The 22,046-nt window shown below is 34.0% G+C and overlaps 1 protein-coding gene across 2 annotated transcripts; it reads left to right on the forward strand.

Moving 5' to 3' along the window:
- Positions 1-3,092: 3,092 nt before the first annotated feature.
- On the forward strand, positions 3,093-21,603 carry LOC132732338 (eukaryotic translation initiation factor 4B-like). Of its 2 annotated transcripts, none has more exons than XM_060718744.1 (17): positions 3,093-3,147; positions 4,258-4,407; positions 4,924-5,108; positions 5,600-5,707; positions 6,075-6,126; positions 6,490-6,582; positions 6,962-7,336; positions 7,934-8,072; positions 9,159-9,184; positions 9,961-10,270; positions 10,772-10,866; positions 11,574-11,761; positions 12,283-12,432; positions 13,253-13,370; positions 14,135-14,270; positions 14,640-14,709; positions 15,341-21,603. In XM_060718744.1, exons 1-17 carry the CDS (start codon positions 3,135-3,137, stop codon positions 15,413-15,415), a joined length of 2,283 nt encoding a protein of 760 aa, XP_060574727.1. In that variant the 5' UTR covers positions 3,093-3,134; the 3' UTR covers positions 15,416-21,603. The 2 variants fall into 2 exon arrangements, with proteins under 2 accessions (XP_060574727.1, XP_060574728.1); XM_060718745.1 differs by having other exon boundaries at positions 13,253-13,361.
- Positions 21,604-22,046: the final 443 nt, after the last annotated feature.

Here is a 22,046-nt window from a genome sequence, read left to right on the forward strand (position 1 = left end):
TAACAGAATAGTTTACTTGGCATTAATAATCCACACATATACAAGGGGGTGGAACCCCATATGGATCTCAAAAGTGAGCATCGGTAAAAATATATCTGAATTTTCGCTGAAGAAGAAAATAGATCAGTCACAGGGTATTTTTTCAACATTTTTAACATTTTATATAAAATTCAAAGCTTTTTTCTTAAGAAAATCGAAATGTGATTCGACCTCCGTTCTACAGTCACTGGGTTAAATATATTGGTGCAATTCCTATCACAAAACTTTGTCATTTAAACGATGCATAACTTTGGGAAATTTGCCGACATTAAGTTTCAGAGTATATATTAAAGGTCAAGCAGGCTTTTTCAGCAGATTACTCTTGGTCAGTGTAAATGCAGATTCAAGCGTCTGCATGGAATTGAGAAAAGAGCCAATGAGTAGTTTTACTAGTATATTGAATATAACTCCCTTGAATGTGATGATGCTCTATCCGTATATACATGTATATTCAGTTAGTGCTTTTTAAATTTTCTATTTACATAACATACGGAAGCATTTAAATGATATAACATTTTAATCAATAAGCATTTCGATATTATCTCTTTTTAAAGCTTTATATAAATTATACATTATTAGGTTTGTTGTATTCCTTCTGTAGCAGGGGCCATTTATAGGCATTTGAGGCTCTGGCAAATTCTTTTAAAATCATATAGTTTTCCCCTCAAAATCGGTGTATATCTAGTTTTTTTTCCATCTACTTAAGCTCCCTGACTGTGAAAAAATCCTGGTTTTTCAACATCATTCATCTGTAAGTATGCAATGAAAATTCCGTAAAAAAGGTTAGTATTTAACACCGTTGCTTGTTTGATTTTCTGGGAGACATAGAAACCAGTATTATAAAATGTGCATGTGAAAAAGTAATCATTAAGTATTCAAAGAAAGACTAGCAAATTGTAGAAACATGAATTTTAGATTGTGTACGTGAAAATGCATCAAAACCGTCAATGTTTATGATCAAATATTTTTACAGAAATCGACAAGAACCGAGCCTGCAACATTTTCAATTTTGCCGTGTTGGGCTTTCTTTTGGGATTCTTATTTCTCTCTATTTTATCGCCACATCAGCGTTGCTTGTGCCGTGTGGAGGCTGTAAAAAGTCGCCCCGTACATTCAATCAGGGATGTTATATTTCCGATCCTTAAAGATCGTTCAACACGGCATTATTGTTGTGCTTGTGGTATTTTAGTTCTTTCTATTCGGCATCTTTCTTGTTGGGTGGTTCCAGTATTCCTTAATTGAATACTGTTGAATCACCCTTAGGATATGTGGCCTGCTTTTTAAATTTGTCTTTTGACGTCATATCTGTGATATGCAGGCTTCATAACCTCAGATCCCCTTTCAAAATTCCATTTTATTTAGTTCCGCCCATTGTTTTCTCGTTTAGGGCACACGCATTTTTTTACTTGGGGACCATATGCCGCTTTTCATGGAATGGCACTAACGTGTCACATTGAAGGTTCCATGATAACCGCCATATGAACACATCTGCGGATGTTTCAAAATTCTAAATTTTACCAGTTCATGTAAAATGTTGAATTCTGCTTAAGCCGGTGCTAGGGGGCGTGGACGGTAGTTTGCACTTGACAGTACCGTCCATGAACAGGCTCAATCAAATCGAGCCTGCAACATTTTCAATTTTGCCGTGTTGGGCTTTCTTTGGGGATTCTTATTTTCCCCTATATTAGTAGTTTGCATATTCTGTAATCTGAAATTTTATGAAAATTATCAAGACACTTGTACTTAAAAAATGTTCATCTAAAATGCAACAAAAGCCACCATTTTTGACCGGATTTTGGGACATTTTGGACTGGATATTTGAACATTTTGGACCATGCATATTCGACACTTCAGACCATTGTATGGGATATTTCGAACCAGATAAAGTATGATTTTTTAGATATCATATGTCTCTTTTATATAATTACCAAATAAATAGAGGATATTTAAGTTTCTTCTATACATACAGAATATTTATTTTCATCGAGTGGTATGAAATAAACATTTCACGGGTGACAGTAGCCACGAGTGAAATATGATAATTTTCATGACAAAAGATGAAAATAGATCCTGTATTAATATAAAAAAAACTTGAATTTTCTGTTTATTATATACTTTTTCTCTTCTTTTTTTTAACCTGATAAATAAAAAGAATTCCCTTTAATTCTGTGTATTGACTGAATTTAGAAGAAAGTAGTCCATCAAGACACCAGTGAAAATACGGAAAATATGTTTCACTGCAGTGAAAAATATTTTTACAGTGAAAGTTCGAAAATAAAAATTTGCATTTTATTTCATCAATATTTCACAAAATTTCATTTATAAGTATATAATCAAGACTACTTCGTTAATTACATATTTTAAACTTATAGTCCAGGGTTCTATGATATCATGGTACTTAACGTTTATCAGAAAATATTTGAATATAAAAATCATACATGAATGATATTTTTTTTTTATTTAATAAGTGAACTTTTTCAAAGAATGATTGTCAAAGATTTATTTCAAAAGACCTAATTAAAATGTCATTTTTTAAAACTATTTCCATTTTCTGCCAATTTGGGTGATTTCAGAAGAGGTTACTACGGTATCAAGGTAATCCCCCAAAAATGAAAGAACGGAAGAATAGCTGTGTCAAAATCTTCAAATTAAGTTGTGAATATTTTCCAACAGCTAACTTATTATACAATTCAAGCTATATGAACAGTCAATATGCCAGAATATTATAACATACATATATTGTATTTCTATTGACTGTGTGAAAATAATTAAGGGAAATATTAGTCAAATATGAAGATTTTTATAAAATAGTTTTCTTACAAGGAATCTACTCATTATTCACAAAATTAAATTTATGTGCAGATGCTATGCGATTTAGTGTCACAGTTTTAAGAAAGTATCATCAACATACATGCGTTGCTTTCACATGCAGTCACAGAAAATGTTAATACCGTGATATCATAGGAACTGTGTATACTATAATTCGATAAAATCCCAAAAAGAGGCTGATGCAGCATACATAATAAAAAATTTAGAGGTGTTCATTAATTAAAAGACGAAGGCCATCGAGTACGATTAATCGTAACCATTTCAAGATGGCGGCAAAGGGTACATACACGCATGGCACACGTGCAATTTTCTATTTATCTTTTGTTTTAACATGCATATAGCCATCGTATCTTGATATTTATTGAGATTCCAACGCTCTTACTAAGACACATAATAGATATTGATTGATATGCTTTTGAACATGCAATTTCCAGCCAACATGTGTCCCGGCATTACTTCCCCATTTCTCATTCGTCTTGACAGATGTCAAATAAAATGTAAACATTGCCGCATCATCTCTAACGCCTGATTTACACTTTATTTGTGGCAAGATTTCCATTAAATGCAGACGTAAAAGTTGATATGTAAAGATGGTAAAAAAAATTAGGTCGGTTTGTTATATGGAAGTGGCTGGCTGTACGGACCCTTAGGCCTTACTACTAGACGAAAGTCCTAGCCGTATGTGAGTCAAGTACGTGTAGACTATACACCTGTTGAGAATAGCAGTATGTGACTTATGTACGGCCCAAACTTTTGGCTAGCTAAATGGGCCCGTACGGCTAGCCACTGCCTTGTTATATAGCCATTTTTTTTATTGAATATCCTGAAACAGATGTGATTACAGGTATAGACCATTACCAACCACCTTGCTGTTGGGTAAACCCTTAAGTGACATGATTGAGTATTCGCCTAGTGATTAAGTGGTCTGGGTTCAAATCCTGGTTAGCGCCTGATGATTTTTCAGGTTTACAATAGACCCCTGTGTTTATCACCATCTAAATTGTATATATAAATGGCACAAAGTCTTGTCAGATGTTGATCAGAAAGAAAACAATTGGATTTCTATAAACACCAAAGTAAATTTGATGTATCTGCCAAATATCTTTTACATACAATGTTCAGATTAAAAAAAAACAACAGAGTATCAAACTAGTTGTGAAAAAGCATAGTGTATTGAATCGTATTGCTATCCAAGGATATGTACTCCAAGTTTAGACCCCAACCTAGGATTGTTTGACAGACCTAATCATGCAAATGAATCGGTGTGTTTTGCATACATTGTTAAAACAATTCTCTGTATAAGAAACTACTTTAAATTTCTGATGTAATATAAAGCTGATCAAATGATGTCTGTTTGTACTTACTATCTTATTTAATACTTGTTTTCAGCTGGCAAAAAAGGGAAGAAGAAGGGGACAACCATGGCCCTGACTGATTTCCTGTCTGATGAGACAGGGGCAGCTCAGGGGCCAGGCTCTAGCTATGTTCTTGCTAATAAAAGTATGGATTGGGCAGCTGAAATGGAGGAGTTAGATATTGGTATGTATATTGTTGGTGACTAGTTATAATTTTTAGAACCTTTATTTTTGGTGCCTTTTGCATGTTACCCTTTGTCAATCATACTAGCAGAAAGACTTATTATCGGATACATTTACCCACTGTTAAATTTATATAATGGACTCATCCTTTGAATTAGAAACAGATTATTGTTAATGAAAAAGACAAGATATACAAATGCTTTAATTTAGCAGTGAGCAGTATAGAGCCATGTAAGCTTATCTCAATTCTGGTGCATTAATAGGACATTCGATTTATGATATTGTAATGCCCTCTTTCATCTTGTGGTGATTGTGTTACTAGATCTATCAATTTTTGATTTTATAATGAAATATTCAAATATTGATAAATATTATTCTTATTATTTTCTAAAGATATTAAAAGTAATGTAGAACAATATATTTAATTAATTTTATAAAAATAGAAGGTAACATGTATCCACTTAAAAGTTAGCTCTTTTTGATTATTATTGGAGGTTATATTTTGTACATTAACTAGATTCTGAACCTACCTATGGTATGCAAGCAGTAGATCGAGCAAAACTCCCAACTGCTCCAAAAGCGTCCAGAGGTCCTGAGGATCTTGCTAAAGTACCAACAGATCCACCATTTACAGCATTTATAGGCAATTTACCATATGAAGCTACAGAAGAGAAAATAACTGAATTTTTCAGAAAACTACCGGTAAAGTATTTTCTTTCTTGATTTGTGCAATTGGCATTCAGACATTAACATGTAGGGCTGAAATTCACTTGCCAAAGGTCTTAGATTAATCATTTGACAGTTTTTGTTCTTCTTTTGTAATGTTAATTTTTACATTCAAATATGGATGCATATGAAATTTGATTTCAGAGTTCTAGGACTGACAGTGTTTTAGAGTAGATAGACAGGTTTAGAATTACTGAAATTATCTAAATTACAATATAATGCTTTTATATTTGAGATGCTGGTATTACAATTAAATATTCATACATGTACATTATTAGAAAATATCTTTGATTGGCTGTAACAAGAGTGCTAACTTTCGATTCTATTGTTGAACTCTTTTTTTTGTCTTGGACATTATTTATTTAAGTGACTGTGAAATAAAGTGAATGGCATATTTAAACTGCCCCCTTTCTCCACTTTTGTCTGTAATTTAACATTATAACAAACATATTTATAAATGTTGCCAGGTGATGAATGTCAGACTTCCAGAAGACAATGGAAGACTGAGAGGGTTTGGATATGTTCAGTTTGAGACTAGAGAAGCTCTCATAGATGCCTTGTCTATGTCAGAAGAGGTATGTGACCTGTTACTTTATCATTGCTTTTCTTTTGTAAAATGTACACATTTTCATGATTTTGGTGTGTGGTTTTACACTTTCTTTCAAAATGTTAATTACACTTTGTAAATGGTGACCTTAAAAAGACTTATGGAAGTTGTTGCGTGGAGATATGTGAACACAAATTTTCTTACATAGAAAAATTAACAGTGTTTCTACTATAGACCAGCAGCAGTGCCTAGTTTTTCTTAGCTGTCACATCTTGTCACTTTGAGTGAAACGGTTAAAATTGTTTGAAATTGATAATTTGTGTTTTAAAAAAAGTTATTGCATTTATACTCTGTCATATTTTCATAAAAAATTACATTTTGTTGTTTTATTTCAGGCATTTGGGGGTCGTAAAGTGAGAATTGACTTGGCAGGGGAGTCTCAAGGAGGTATGTACAATGTCATTGTCAATTTAAGACTTGCTTTTATTTCATTACACTTAAAACACCAATTGGTGCTTTGTCAGTTAACAGCTGTAACAGTTAAAATTAATCTTTCCAAGTCAGGTGTATTTGACAAAACCAACTGAAAAGAAACTATGTTTCAGTGGAAAGAGTTATTATCTTAGTTGAAATAAATATCTTAAAAATACTTAGAATAATAAAAATGTGCACATTATCAGTTCTTAATTGACCCTAATTCATAATTTTATCAAATGTTACTGATAGCGAAGTGTAGATAACAAACTGTTGACTTAATTAGCTTTTACCTGCAAACAACATGTTTCATATCATAGTGTTAATGTGTTAAAGATAACAGAAAAGGTGGTGGTAGGAGAGATGATGGCCAACCAGACAGAACAGAAGGTGATTGGAGAAGGTCAGAGGGCAGACAAGAGTCTTCTAGTGAGTTATTGTAGTCTTTGTAGGATTCTTTTTATGATATAAATTATATATAAATTCATATTTGAGTTGAGAATATATTTTGTTTGTTTGTTCGTTTGAAAAGGTAATATGCACAAACTTTTAAAGTGACATTATACCTGTCCAAGTGTATAAAGTTAGTGCAGAGGTCAAAGTCAAAATTTTGTATTCCTCAGGATTTAACTATCATAACTTGTCATTCAAGCTAACATACAAAAAAATAATTTGATTCTTTATATGAGGATATAGCTATTAAAATCTATTTTGAGTATTCAAACAATTTTGTATTGCTTTCCTGTTAAAGCAATGTTCCAGTTGTAGAAATATTCATTGTGAAGTAACAATTCATCTTTTGTTACAGGTTTTAATGATAGAGGTCAAGGTCGCTATGACGACAGGGGTCCAAGCCGATATGACGACAGAAGAGATGATAGAGGTTTTGGAGATCGGGGATCTGGTCGATACGGTGATAGAAGAGAAGGTGGATTTGACGATCGTCGTGGCGGTGGTGGGTTTGACGACCGCAGAGGCGGTGGTGGATTCGATGATCGTCGTGGCGGCGGTGGATTCGATGACCGTCGTGGCGGTGGTGGATTTGATGACCGTCGTGGTGGAGGGGGATTCGAAGACCGCGGGGGATTTGGGAGACGAGATGACCGTGGATTTGGTAGAGATGACAGGAGGGATGATAGATATGGCGGTGGTGGTGGTGGCGGACGTTTTGAAGATAGAGATGGTAGGTGGAGTCTTAGTCAAACTATTTATTTCATTTTTATATTCTGGAAATAATTATTCCTGTGTTCTTTCCAACTGGAACTTGTGACTGAAAGCCAAAAAAACTTGAGAGAAATCCATGATATGTTATAAATTTGATGATTTGTTACCAAGATCCCTTTGTGAAATTCCTGGTAAAGATTTTGTATGTTAGATTATTGGAAACACCTGGAGGTATTCATCTGAGACTTCATTATTGTCCTTGGGGATGATACTAATATAAATTTGGTCGCTATCCAAGACCAATGACTAGCATTTATTATACCAGAATAACATATAGCACTGTGTGAAGTTTAAAAAGGCTTTGCATGCATGATTCATTTCAGACACTGGTGGTTAATCATTTGAATGTGCACTCATATGTTCAGGATCATAATTGTGAGGTGATTGATTATCTTAGGCTCATTATAATATCGTGGATTAAAATTTCTACATAATTACTATCAGAGCTCAGAAAACAGGTTTGGATTTGAAGTTCTTGTTTTTGAATGTTATGTTCATTAAATCTGAAACCTATTATAAAACCTTTTATAAGTGTTATATTTATATCAATAATTAGGTGGTAGACGTCAGTTTGGAGGAGGATTCAGACGAGATGATCGAGGGGGTGATGAGAGGGGCTGGGAGAGAGGGGGAGGTGGTTTCCATGGTGACAGAGATAGAGGAGGTTATGGTGGAGACAGGGGTCAGGACGATAGGTTAGTTTATAATATCAACTCTCAACTCATCATTCCTGGTTTTAAACCATAGAAAGCTAACTTGTGTTCAAATTTCTTATCTGAAATTTGAGGGATTTCAAATGAATGTTGAAATTATTGGTTTATTAATACTTGGGAAAATTCTGCTTTTGTGAGCATGTTTTGAGATGCTTATAGAATGTCCTGCCAGTTTTCATGTACAGTTAACTGCTGGAAATATTCTGGATATTCTGATTTCTTCTTGAGACATTATTTATAATAAGATAAAAATAAAGTTTTTTATGCCTTTGTTACTTAAAGTGACATTATGCCCATCCAAGGGTATACAGTGAGTGAACGGGTGAAAATCAAAATAAGGTTTCATTTGCCATAATTCCTTTTAATTTGATAATTAAGTTCACATAAATAATAAACAACGCACAGATCCAAACAAAATTTCTGTAAATATCCGTAAGAATTTACCTATAACGCTTAGTTTATAAAAGGAGTGGGGCAGTCTTTTTAAATTTTAGGCAGATTTATAATTTTATCCTCAACATTTTCCAATATTCATTGTTGGTCAAACACCATTTTGACAGTCAATCTTTTGAAATATAAAGTCAATTCAGCTCAACTTGACTATGAAAATATGAGCATAATGTCACTTTAAGGTTGGGAGTCATAACTGTTTTATGCCTTTATCTGTCTATTATAATTGCAAATACACTAAATGGAATATGCAATTGTGTTCACAATTCACATAAAACCGTACTTCAAGATCCCCAGATATACAGAGCATCATTTTGATGCATTGAAATATGACCTTGATCCCTAGATAACAGTGATGCCAAATGTGAAATGAGCCGCGCAATGACAAAACCAACATAATGCGTTTGCGACCAGCATGAATCAGGATCCATGCTGTTCGCTATCAGTTTCTCTACTTGCAATAGGGTTTGTAAGCGAACAGCATGGATCCTGATAGACTGCGTGGATGCGCAGGCTGGTCTGGATCCATGTTGGTCGCAAACGCATTTTGTTTGTTTTGTCGTGACGCGGCTCAATTATGATTGTTTATTTCATTGTTGGATTTTCTTCTATTCACAGACAAGATAGACCGGATCGTGAACCAGGTAAGCAATTATTCCATAGTATAATAAACGATGATAAAACTCATAGTATGTTTATAATAAATAAGATGATAGTAAATGAAGAAAACACAGGTATGCACATCATATATTGTATGTTTATTTTGTCATCTCTTGGCATGCCTTGACGATTTTCCTGGAGTAATTAACAATTTCTTCACATGTTACAATTACTTATTTCACATGATTACTTAATCAATGGCAAGAGATAAATGACTATTCAACTCCTGCAGAAAGTAGTATATTAATATAATGCCTTTAATTCTGATAAAGGTATGGTGAACGTATTTGTGTTTTTCCTGAAAACTACTCATTACAATTATATTAAGGCCTAAAATAAAACGTTTTTTCAAATCCTGCTCCCTACCCATAAAAATCACAGCTACCTAAAGAAAGTATTGCTAAAACGAATTATTTTACTAAACATGGGAGAATTCTGTAAATGAAAATTACATCTTTATTTTTGTCACATGTTTCTGAATCATGTACATACTAGAATATATGTAAAATAATACTTTGAAACTTAGGTTCTAAACTTTAAACAGATGCTAAGCATTCACAATTTGTTTTAAAATCCATATAATTTGGAAAAAAAAAAAATATTTTGGATAAAAATTATATTTTACCTACGCTACCCAAACTTGCATAGGTTGTGGGAGGGGAAACAAAATAAATTGAAGACTGGCCTAATAGTCACACAAATTATTATTCCAAAAGAAAATTTCAGGAATTGTATATTCTTACTGATTTGTATCTAACAGAAGCACCGAGAGAAAGACCACGGCTACAACTACAACCGAGGACAAAACCGGTGGAGAATCCGCCAGAAACAAAACCCAGCGAAGATAAACCAAGACCAGAAAAACCAAAGGCTGCGTCTATATTTGGCAGTGCAAAACCTGTGGACACTGCACAGAGGGAGAGGGAAATAGAGGAGAAGTTGTTGAAACAGAAGACTGACACAACTCAGCCTAAGAGTTCCCTCGAGTCCCGAGGCTATGGTACCTCGAAGGGATACGAGGAACCTCCCCAGAGGAAATATGAGCATGATAATAAAGAAAATAGAAATGTGTAAGTGAATATTTGGTTATGATAGATGAAATGCATAAGAGTAAGTTACAGGTACACTTTGCATTAAGTTTTGATGATAAATATTTTTTTATATAATTTGTTTTTCAAATTTTTTTTTCTAAATATGTAGATTAAATATTATTTATTTAAGCTGGATTGTAAAAAAAAAGTTTGTAGCTTATTTTAATCACTCTTGAAACAACTGACCAGTACTGGTCATGTGGCATATAGAAAACATGGTCCCGGCTCATGTAAAACATGAACCAATGATCCCTGGGTTGAAAGACACATGTTAATAACTACATTTTAGACCTTTATTCCCTTTTATCTTTGATCTAAGATTGTGTATCGATTTCTGTCCATAATTTGATTTTTTAGTATTAAATGAATACTGCAAAGATATAAGAATATACCAGTAAGGATAGTAAAAACTTTTAATGAGTTAAAAAAAACCTATATTTTGTAACTTACATTAAAATGTGCGGGTAATGATGATTTCAGACCAAGTTCACGAAGACGTACAGGAAGTGAGCGTTCAGAAGAAGGTGACGGTCGTAGAGAAAGAAGATCCAGTGGCAGCTCAAAGGGGAAAAAAGGTACGAAAAATAATGTCAAAAAAGTTGATATTGATCTGCTGGATAAATAACCCCTAATAATTTTTTTTTTTTTTCAGTTAAGATATTCATACACATTGCAAATTGATGACATCTGACACACTTTCATTTAATCCTTTACTCAGTATCCTACTGATGCATAAATTGGGTTGTGTTTAAAAGGTCATAAGGCAATTTGACAACTTTATTTGTGAAAAAGCTATGTCCCTATCTGTATTATCAAAGACTTGGAGTAGGCACCCAAGTTGAACCATCAGCTTTTCTAGTGCTAACTGCTTCACAAATTCATAACTAAGAGAAGCAGAACATCCTGAAATTTTCACCAAAAAGTGTTAATAATTTATTAGTTGCAATTGCTGATGATAGTAATTATATTCTCATTAACACTTACAAGGCAGAATGTATGTAATTGATTGCAAGAATTACAGACTGGCATCATACTAAAATGATGGCATATGTCTATTTTTACATTGATTGACAGTATTATAACTATACTAAACAAAAGAAGAATTCACAGTACATTTACCATTTGATTGCAAATAAAAGTTATTCTATTCTATTCTTTAACATCTAAAAAGCAACACCTCTAAGCAACAACATAAATCTTTATCTCCCAAAGTGTGTTGCTCTGCAGAGGTTGCACTGTAATCATTAATATATTTAATACTTAATATGTTTATCTCCAACAGGCTCAACATCTCAGAGCAGATCTCGGCAGGACAGTGGTGAGCAGGGATCGCACCCAGAGGTGTTCTCCGGCGGTGAGGAGGACAAGTCGCACAATGCTCTATCGCCAGCACACAGGGATGAGACAGTCAAACTGGTTCCTGCTCCAGCACCTAAAGAAAATATCTGGGAGAAGAGAAAGTCTACTCAGGTATGCATGCTGTGTTCTATTCAAATGACTTTTAACCTTATAAATTTATGTATGGACGTAGCTGCTTATATTGTTTAACTGTCTTGTGTTTAGCAGTTGACTGAATTTTAAGGTATGGAGCCATTCAGAGTTAAGTCAGGCTGCTGGGGTTAAAAATATATTTGGCTCTATACTGGTAGCAATGGATTGTCATCAAGATGCTGGATTGTAAAGGTTTAAACTTGCACCTGTGACTACGGTTGGTTTGAATCCCACCAGGGTGACATTGACTTCTTTGATGTAAGGAAACTATCCAAGTTGTTTACAGAACATTGGTGGTTTTACTTTGGTGCCTGAAATAATGCACGAAGGGGCACCTTGGGGGTCTTTTTCCACCAGTAAAGCTGAAAAATTGCCATGTTACTGTTACAGTGTTTGTGTGACTTAAAGCCAAACAACAGTTTAAAAAAAACAAAGCGTTTTCTTTAGATTTGTTTTGGATTGATACAAACATTTATAATTTTGCCTCCTTTCATTTACAGACGGCCCAATCACCTCCTCAGAAAGCAGAAGAGAGGAAACCTCCAGCACAGGAGAGTACTCAGTCTGATTCCCACCAATCACCTCCAAACATGCGTGAGAGAAACCAGTCCAGCCGGTCAAATAGAACGTCGTCACAGTCTAGTACGGATGTAAGTACAGACAACCACTTTCGTGACATACTGACCTAATATGCTGCCTTGATTAGTGAAACGCTAGACGCGCTTCTGTTAGATGAACAGTCAAATCTTTTATATATTTAAATGTATTATATAAAGATCAACATTTCTTTACCTATAGTAATTTGTGCATGTAATAAAATGTAATGAAAAATAAACTTGTGAAGGATATATTTTTAGTAAATTATACACCAAACTAATTTATAACTTTTTTTGGTACAAAGAAGTGAGAGGTATATATTTAGCCTTTTATATGTGTTTTAACATTTGCTACCCATTATGGTAATTACATAGATATATAAACAAGAAGTCCACCTAGGTTTCAAAAGTTTGTTAGTTTTACTGCGTAGCCAACTTGCAACTAAAATAAACGTGAAGCTCACATGTCACAATAATTATAACCTTAACAATGACTGTATAAGTTTCAAAATGCAACTTAGAAATATACATAAGCAAAAAAGAATAGATTTTTTTTTTAATGCTTTTAACATTTATAATACATTGTGTTAAGGTTGTTGACTTCAAACCATTTCCCCTTACCGCTGTGCGTCCGAATCCCTGACAGGGACTATTGATTCTTTCATATGGAAAGCTATCCAGCTACCTTAAGGAACGTTGGTGGTTCTACTCAGATGCTAGTTCATGCCGAAAATAATACGCAGACAAGCAGATGGTATTCCTCCACCATTATATTGTGTTGGTGCGACATAACCCCCCCCCCCCCCCCCCCCAAAAAAAAAAAACAAACAACACAAAACCTCAGTGTTAATGACATTGGTATGTTATTTAACAGTCGACACCATCAAAGCGAGAAGGGAAGAAAGAGTTTGTGCCAGCCGAGCCCCCGAAGGAAAACCCGTGGATGAAACGGAAACAAGAACGAGAGCAGCATCAACCTTCTGGTAAAAGAGGTCGGCATGCATGTCATATGTATATCCATATGCGTGTAACAGTTGAATCTATATAGAAATATTTTAAGTTATAATAGCTTAGGATATAGTCATATGTATATTCAACTGAGTATTTATAGCGTCCCTGATAAGAAGAAAAATTCGAGCTATTATGATAGCTGCGTCATCATTGTCATCGCCAAGTGGTTATTATAACAGACAAGCATTATCACTGCAAGTGGTGTTCTTGTTAACTTAGACTGACCGACTAAAGGTGTCAGAGGGACTTGAAACTAGAGCAAAAAATAAGCAAAAGCTATTAAAATACCCAAAAGAACAAAAATTGTGTATTCAAGTTCTAAAGTAGTTTTAGGTTTTTAAAGAGGTTGACATTTATGTATGAAAGTATTCTTAATTCAAGGTACAAATCTGTATAAATGTGCCCGAATTAAGAATGACAGTTATGTTACAAAATATTTTTCTTTGGAAAGTGTATAGAAAATTAATGATATTTTCGAGGAAATTTATATATTTTCTTTTAGGCATTAAAGATAAAAATTAAAATGTTAACATCAATTTAAACTGTCATTAAAATGTAACATTGTAATTTTTTAAGCATTAAAAGAAATGTGACATCCCCTTACATATAAGAAGACATGAATTATAAGATGCTTTGAGATTATCATTGCAAAAAACAATGATTTTTGTATATGTACATAAAATATAAAAACTTTATATTCCTTGAATGTCATGTTTAAGATATTTTGTACTCTCATTATGTATAGAACCCGGACCAACTCCTGTAGCTAACCAGCAAAATGTCCCAAATGCCTGGGCAGGTCGTGGAGGCGGGGACAGAGGTAGAGGGCGCGGTGGAAGAGGAGGATTCGGTCGGGGCCGTGGTGAACCCCCTCGCCAAAAGTAAGCTTGATTAAAACTTAAATAGAAATTTTATCAACTTATGTCATTTTATTTGTTCACTTGACAGTAGTAGATTTAGTATTTTGATGATAACTTCTTATGACAATTAGCATGAATTGGAAGGCATGCTGCTTTAAAATAATGTAAAATAAATTGCAATTAACCCTTGCCACCACCAATATCTTAATTTGATTTGTCCCCCTTTCAGTCTGGACAAATATATAAATGGAGACAGTGCAGACCATGATCAGGCAACACAGACATGCTTGCTAGACTTGGTCTGCACTGGTCACATGGTTATAATCTGTTGCCACCAGCAGGCATAGGGTTAAGCATATAATTATCACACTTGTTGACGACATTTTTCAGGGAAAAGAAAGAGAAACCATTACCCCAGTCAATAGATGAAATGCCTAAATTTGAAGAGAAAAAGAATAAGGTATATAGTTCAGTTTTTTATTTAATAATTACCGTAAATATGTTTGTCATTATATTTTTCTATGAATGTAAGATAAAAAGGTTTTTCTTCCCGAAACCCATTCCCCCTTGTGGCTGAGAGTTTTGCCTTTTAAGGTTGAGGCATTTGAATTACAGCTACTGTTTATCCCTGCGTGATTGTAAGAGGCGGCAAAATGGGTTCGAATTACTGGAGTCTATGTATCTCTTAGCTCTAGGATTAACGTTAGATTTTCTTTGTAACGGTCGATATTTACATTTGAATTTCGACGTTACGTCATGTGACTTTCATCATCATGTGACGCCTTTGAAGGCTGTGATTACAATTCTGCCAAGGGAGGTAATCACTGTGAGGAGTTTGCTCTAGAAGGTGAGATGCTTTTGATCCCTGGTGTTGCTTGAAGTTTGTAACACCCAAGGTTAGTCAAAATCATCTTTACTTTTTTGGGACCATGTGACCTAAATTACATTGCTGCGCCGTAAAATCAAACAAAAACTTAAACCTGTCCCCTTTTTTTTAAAAAAAAACCTTAAGGTCCTGTGATATGAGAATTTCTGTTTTATATTATTTCAATTCATTGAATAAAGGTTAGTACATATTTCTATTTTGACAGGATTTCAGTGATGGTAACAAGTTTGCAGGACTTGTAGATGATGATGACGGTGATTCTTATGATGAGGAATCATAGCGGGAAATGTTTTAGACTAAACCAGTGAATGTTTCTTTTTTGTCAAAATTTATTATGTGCATTTATAGACATGTTAGTTTATTTGCAATTGAAGAGGACTTAATTTATTGTTATAATCGGTGCCTGTTTGCGAATTTAAGCTGTGTAAATCTAAGAGGCCATTCCTTTATATTGAAAAAATATTTTTCATCGTTCAATGATTATGTGCATGCTAACCAATTGTGTTGAAAAAAATGAAATATTGATTTCTGTTACAAGATAAAAAGGGGAATTGTGCTGTACAGAGGTGAATATGATATTGATGGTTAAGCAGGAAGATGGGATAGAAGAAATTTTGACCAGATATTTATGTTTAATTCTATAAATTCATCTTACATGAAATTTATTTAAATTCCATAGTGTATATTTTTAGTCTTTGAATGCAAGTTGCAAAAAATGACTTGCCAAAACCACCAGTATAAAGTCTGTTCAGACTGAATATCCATGCCAGTGAGACTAAAAAAGTGTGGGAGCACCACGCTAAATTCCATAAATTCCATATTCCGGTATATACCGGATAAGGCGCTTGAATGATTAAATGCTAAAAACTCGCCTCTTCACCTGCCAGAATACATTTTAATATGTCCAATTCATCTTTACACAGATTTATATTTACGAAAATGAATGAAAAATATAAGAATCGGTGAAAAAAAAAAGTAATATTTTTCTACTTTGTGATCATGATTTTTGCAAATGTTCACTGCTCCAATACTGTCAAGAGTTAAAACCTGTCCATGGGGTGTAACCAAACTCTATAATGTCCATTGCTCAATATTAGCTTTTGGAACTATAACCCCCTTGAAATAATAATGGGAAGTTCCAAATTTTAAGCAAAAAAAGGCCATTATGAAAATAATAGCAATGTTAGTGTTAGAGATATTCAGTTTTCTTTGTGTGCAATTTGATTATTTACCTCTTTGAAAGCATTACATTGCAGTGTTTGTGATTATGTCATTCTTTTTCTTCATTTTTTTTTCTTTTCTTTTTGTTTGAAATGATCATGTTTAACAGTGACCTATTTTGATTGTTGAATTTAAGGAAATACACAAATGTAGTTCTTTTCATCAAGTTTAATGTGAAAAACAATATTGATAAGTTTTGAGTTATGAAATTTTTGTGCAAAATTGTAACTGTAACGAGGGATATATAATTGTATAGTTGAAAGTCCATTTTGGTAGCTATTAAGGCATTTGACAAGTTATATGACCCATTATCAATGCTTACAAGGTTATATAACCAAAAGTTTCAAAGTGATGGTTATATGGCAAACGGCTATTTATAGGCAGCCATATAACCTGTCACAAGTCTCTGTAACAAAATTAAAAAATACTGCAAAATGGCTACCTTTCATAAACTTGCGGCAGCGGTTCATATAGATGTTATAAACATTATGATTGTCCAATCAGAATCAGTGTTACAAATGTTAAGTATTATAAAATGTCATATAGTGTTATGAGTCATTAGTTATATTTTTGTGGGACATACATTATATATACAGGCATAATGACATAGTACATTGTAAATGCTGTATACTGTTGTTTATTGTACAGTTTATATGTTATTGCTCAGTATTGTAGAATGCTTCATTTTACCCTTAACCTGCTATATTTCCATTATACACTTGTCCAGATTTCCAGTTTCGGAACTGCTCAGATATCCAGTTTTCAAACTGCTCAGATTTCCAGTTTCGGAACTGCCCAGATTTCCAGTTGCGGAACTGCTCAGATTTCCACTTTCAGAACTGCTCAGATTTCAAGTTCGGGAACTGCTTAGATTTCTAGTATCATTATCATATTTTAGGTATATCAAGATAAAAAAAATTAAGTAAGTCTGCCAATAGTATAGAGCCTGGTCAGACTGGCCTGGCTCTATACTGGTGGCAACTGGCAAGGGATTTATACTTGTGGGTTTCAGCAGGTTAGGGGTTCAGTTAGCATTGTGTAAATTATTTCATACACTGCTATATTCTATGAATATTCATCACCAACATGTGTTTGCTGTACAGATTTAGTTCACTGTTACAGTCGTTAACCTCCATGGTTGAGTCGATAAGCTTCCTGGTTGACTAGCCATGCTCTCCATTTCTGTATGTTCGAATCCCGCCAGGGACTTTGAAATTTTTTCATGCAAGAAAGCTAACCAGGTAGCTTATGGATTAGTGGAGCCAGTAAAGTTTAATTGGGTAAATAGTGGTGAGGTTATATTGGGGTATTTTTTGCTTGATGTGTTTATTTCTTCTCATTTTTTTTTGGCCAAATATATTGTGTAAGTGCAGTTAATATGTTTATTTGCTTATTTTCATACCGGGAACAGTTTTGTATAGTGTTTGTCAACAGCAAGTGTGATGTATATTTTAGAAAACATAGTGTAAAAGAATACTAAAATCAATTTGGAAATAATTGAATATAAATTACTTTCTCAAAGAAGACATTATTCTTCAAAAATCGAGTGTGGTGTAAAAAGATTAGATGAAGAAAAAATGAGATTTGAGTTAATCAAAAGTTAGTTTTTATTCCTGTAAACACTGCTGTTATATACCTTAAGTATTTAAGCAGTTTGAAAAAGGTATTATAAGGTTTGAACATGTAATTTTTTCTCTATATTTCGTCAGCCTTGTTATTTGGTGCTTGGTATAAACTGTGGTCTCATTGTGTAGATTTAATGACAGAAATGTTCTCATTATAGTCAAACCAGTGAAGAAAGGTCACCATAGAGATAAATAAAACATGGTCTTTATAGACAAGTGGTCTTTATTTGAAGGTTACTTTGTTCGGATGTTACTTTATCCCATTTAATCAATGAGTATCTAAAAAGTGGCCTTTATATAAAGGTTATCCTTATCCATAGGTTGTCATTAACACAGGTTTGACAATAGATCACGAAAACATGTATTTTACATGTACATATATTTTTTTCATGTGTTATTCTTCCATATTTTTTTTTACATGCATATTTTTATTCTATAATTGACACTTAATAGGGAATGTTTTAATATGTAAAGTAATTGTAAATATAATTGGACATTGTTGATTCATAGTGTAAAGAGAAAATGAAATTTGATCAAGTTAAATTGTTTTTTGTATGTAGATATATTACATGTATGCTTTGTGTTGATCAAGGCTAGTTCTTTCACTGTATGTAGTGTGCTTGCTGAAATGAAGTATTTCTAATGTAGAAGCCTAGTTTCATGATGACCAAACTGTTAGTAGTTGTTGCGTCATAACACTTGTTCATGCTTAAAGCAGCATACCTCAAGATTTATGTTGATTGATTTTTTGTGTGAAAATTTATAAAAAAATATGTAAAATATGAATATTTTCTAGTGTACAAATTAATTGATTTAAGTGATGCATTATTACAGACTTTATTAGCTTGACTATTGGAAGAATAAGAAGAGCTGTTGTACACACCTTTGTGTCGGTTGGCTTTGGTTAAGTTTTTGCGTGCAAGTTGGTATCTCCGAAACTATTGAAGGGAATGGGTTTTAACTTCACACATTTGTTCTCTGTGATGTTCTCTGTGATTATCTACCATGATGGGCACAAGTCCCATAACTCTGACTTACATGTATCTTATTACAGAGTTATGCCTCTTTCCTTACTATATACCTGTAGTTGTGCACGCTGTTTTATGGACAATTCTTGTTAAATTAAAGAATATTTAGCGTTGGTAGACTCACGGGCTTAACAAAAAACTAGTCTATGCATGTATGTAAAGGATATAGGCTAGATTTGCAATAAGCAGTGAAATAAAAATTTTGTTTGATGTCTAGGATAATTACTTAACTTAGAAATTATGATTATTAGTAGCATTATAATTATATGGAGATCACAATGACGCGAGACGCTAAGAACACAGATCTTATTGGTTGATCTCCAGTAAATAGCAGTTGTGTGTTACATCTGTCCTATGTGTTTCTGGGCATTTCTAAATTTTTCTTGTTCTGTGTAGAATATTGAATGTACATTATAGGTAAAGCCATATCAACATTTGCTAAACAAATTTTGTTTAATACATGTAATATTTTGAAAAAAAATTCTTTCGACATTTAAAAGCATTGCCTTAATTTCAGGAATTACTATATTAGATTTTATCTTTCTGTATAAATTTTATAAGATTTTGATCCCATGTTCATGTTTTAAGTCATATTAGGGGGTTATATCAGACAAATATAGTATATACATGTAGTTAGTAAAACTCTTGCTGGCAAAACTAATTCTACCTATGCGACCAGTGTAGACCAAGATTAGCCAGGATGTCCATAACGGCTGATCATGGTCTCCACTGTTTGTTATTAGCTCACCTGTCACAAAGTGACAGGGTGAGCTTTTGTGATTGCTTTTCGTCCGGCGTCCGTCCGTAAACTTTTACTTTAAATGACATCTCCTCATAAACTACTAAGCCAATTTCATCCAAACTTCACAGGAATGTTCCCTTGGTGGTCACCTTCAAAAAATTGTTCAAAGAATTTAATTCCATGCAGAACTCTGGTTGCCATGGCAACCGAAAGAAAAAACTTAAAATATCTTCTTTTAAAAAACCGTAAGAGCTAGAGCTTAGATATTTGGCATGAAACATCTTCTAGTGAGTGTCTACCAAGTTTGTTCAAATAAAAGCCCTGGGGTCAAAATTGGCCCCGCCCCAGGGGGTCATTGATTTTCCCTATATGCATATAGTAAAAACTTAAAAAATCTTCTTTTAAAGAACCCAAATAGCTAGAGCTAAGATATTTAGCATGAAACATCTTCTAATGAGTGTCTACCAAGTTTGTTCAAATAAAAGCCCTTGGGTCAAAATTGGCCCGGCCCCAGGGGGTCATTGATTTTCCCTATATGCATATATATAGTAAAAACATAAAAAATCTTCTTTTAAAGAACTCAAAGAGCTAGAGCTAAGATATTTAGCATGAAACATCTTCTAATGAGTGTCTACCAAGTTTGTACAAATAAAAGCCCTGAGGTCAAAATTGGCCCCGCCCCAGGGGTCATTGATTTTCCTTATATGCATATAGTAAAAACTTAAAAAATCTTCTTTTAAAGAACTCAAAGAGCTAGAGCTAAGATATTTAGCATGAAACATGTTCTAATGGGTGTCTACCAAGTATGTTCAAATAAGAGCCCTGGGGTCAAAATTGGCCCCGCCCTGGGGGTCATTGATTTTCCTTATATGTGTATAGCAAAACTTAAAACTCTTCTTTGAAAAAAACGGAATAGCTAGAGTTTAGATATTAAGCATGAAACATCTTCTAGTAAGTGTCTATAAAGTTTGTTCAAATAAAAGCCCTGGGGTCAAAACTGGCCCCGCCCCAGGGGTGTCATTTATTAACTATATGTGTATAGTAAAAACTTAAAAAATCTTCTTTTAAGAAACCCAATGAGCTAGAGCTTAGATGTTTAGCATGAAACATCTTATGGGTGTCTACCAAGTTTGTTCAAATAAAAGCCCTTGGGTTAAAATTGGCCCTGCCAGGGGGGGGGGGGGTGCTATATACAGGTGAGCGACTTCAGGGCCATCATGGCCCTCTTGTTCATTTAGCACATATTTTGTAATTTTCCCTAGAAATGATAAATGGATTCTTCCAGATTTTAAGATAGACAAGTCCATTTTAAGATATTTGGTGTGGTAAGGGTTTAAAATCTTCATAAAGTCACTTCATTGTCATAATGATTGTCATGTTATGAAATGATGTTTTAATCATATGTTGTGAATGAATTAATATTGATATTTGAGCTGCGTCACAACAAAACCAACATAGTGTGTTTGCGACCAGCATGGATCCAGACCAGCCTGCGCATTCGCGCAGTCTGATCAGGATCCATGCTGTTCGCTATCAGTTTCTCTACTTGTAATAGAGTTGGTAGGCGAACAACATGGATCCTGATCAGACTGCGCAGGCTGGTCCCAATCCATGCTGGTCGCAAATGCACTATGTTGGTTTTGTTGTGACGCAGCTCATTTTTATTGAAATAAGTGCTTCATCTATATACCTTTGTCCCCCCATGACTGGCTTTCTCTTGTATTTGTTGTTGATGCATGAATGAATGTTTACTCATGGAATTTTATGCTTCTGTTGGAAATATGGCAGTTTTATTTATTCATTTCTACTGCTGCCTGATTGTATATAATGAAAAATAAAGATTTGATAGAGATATACTTTTGTTTATGATTTCCTGAAAAATAGTTATACCAAGTATTTAGGCCTAGTGGTTACGGTTTATGACTGATGAAGTCAAACCACTTGCCCATTACCGCTGTTGGCTTAATTTTCAACCAAGGACTTTTGATTCCTTCATTTGAGGAAGCTATCAAGCTAGCTTGTGGAATGTTCTGGTTCTACTTGGGTGCTTGTTTGTGCATGAAATAATCCATGGAGATGTACATCACCAGTAAAGTTATAAAGTCGCCATGTGTTGGTGCGATGTTGAACCCAACCCAATTAATCCCATGTAAGTTGTGTATGGTCTTTGTATTCTAACAACTTAAATCTAGCCTGGGCCATAATATGGATACAACATTCCTCATAGCGAGGGCTTCTACCATTGACCCAGTCACTTTTCAAAATACAATATGTCACTTTTACAAACAGCACAGC

This window comes from Ruditapes philippinarum, unplaced genomic scaffold (assembly GCF_026571515.1).
Source record: "Ruditapes philippinarum isolate M1 unplaced genomic scaffold, ASM2657151v2 ctg5416_1_1_1_1, whole genome shotgun sequence".
Lineage (NCBI taxonomy): Eukaryota > Metazoa > Mollusca > Bivalvia > Venerida > Veneridae > Ruditapes > Ruditapes philippinarum.

Bases quoted from the DNA above. Each gene is read 5' to 3' on its own strand.
- LOC132732338 (XM_060718744.1), top strand. The intron at 4,408-4,923 runs GTATGTATATTG...TACATTAACTAG, and splicing joins AATGGAGGAGTTAGATATTG to ATTCTGAACCTACCTATGGT. The intron at 14,271-14,639 runs GTAAGCTTGATT...GACATTTTTCAG, and splicing joins GGTGAACCCCCTCGCCAAAA to GGAAAAGAAAGAGAAACCAT.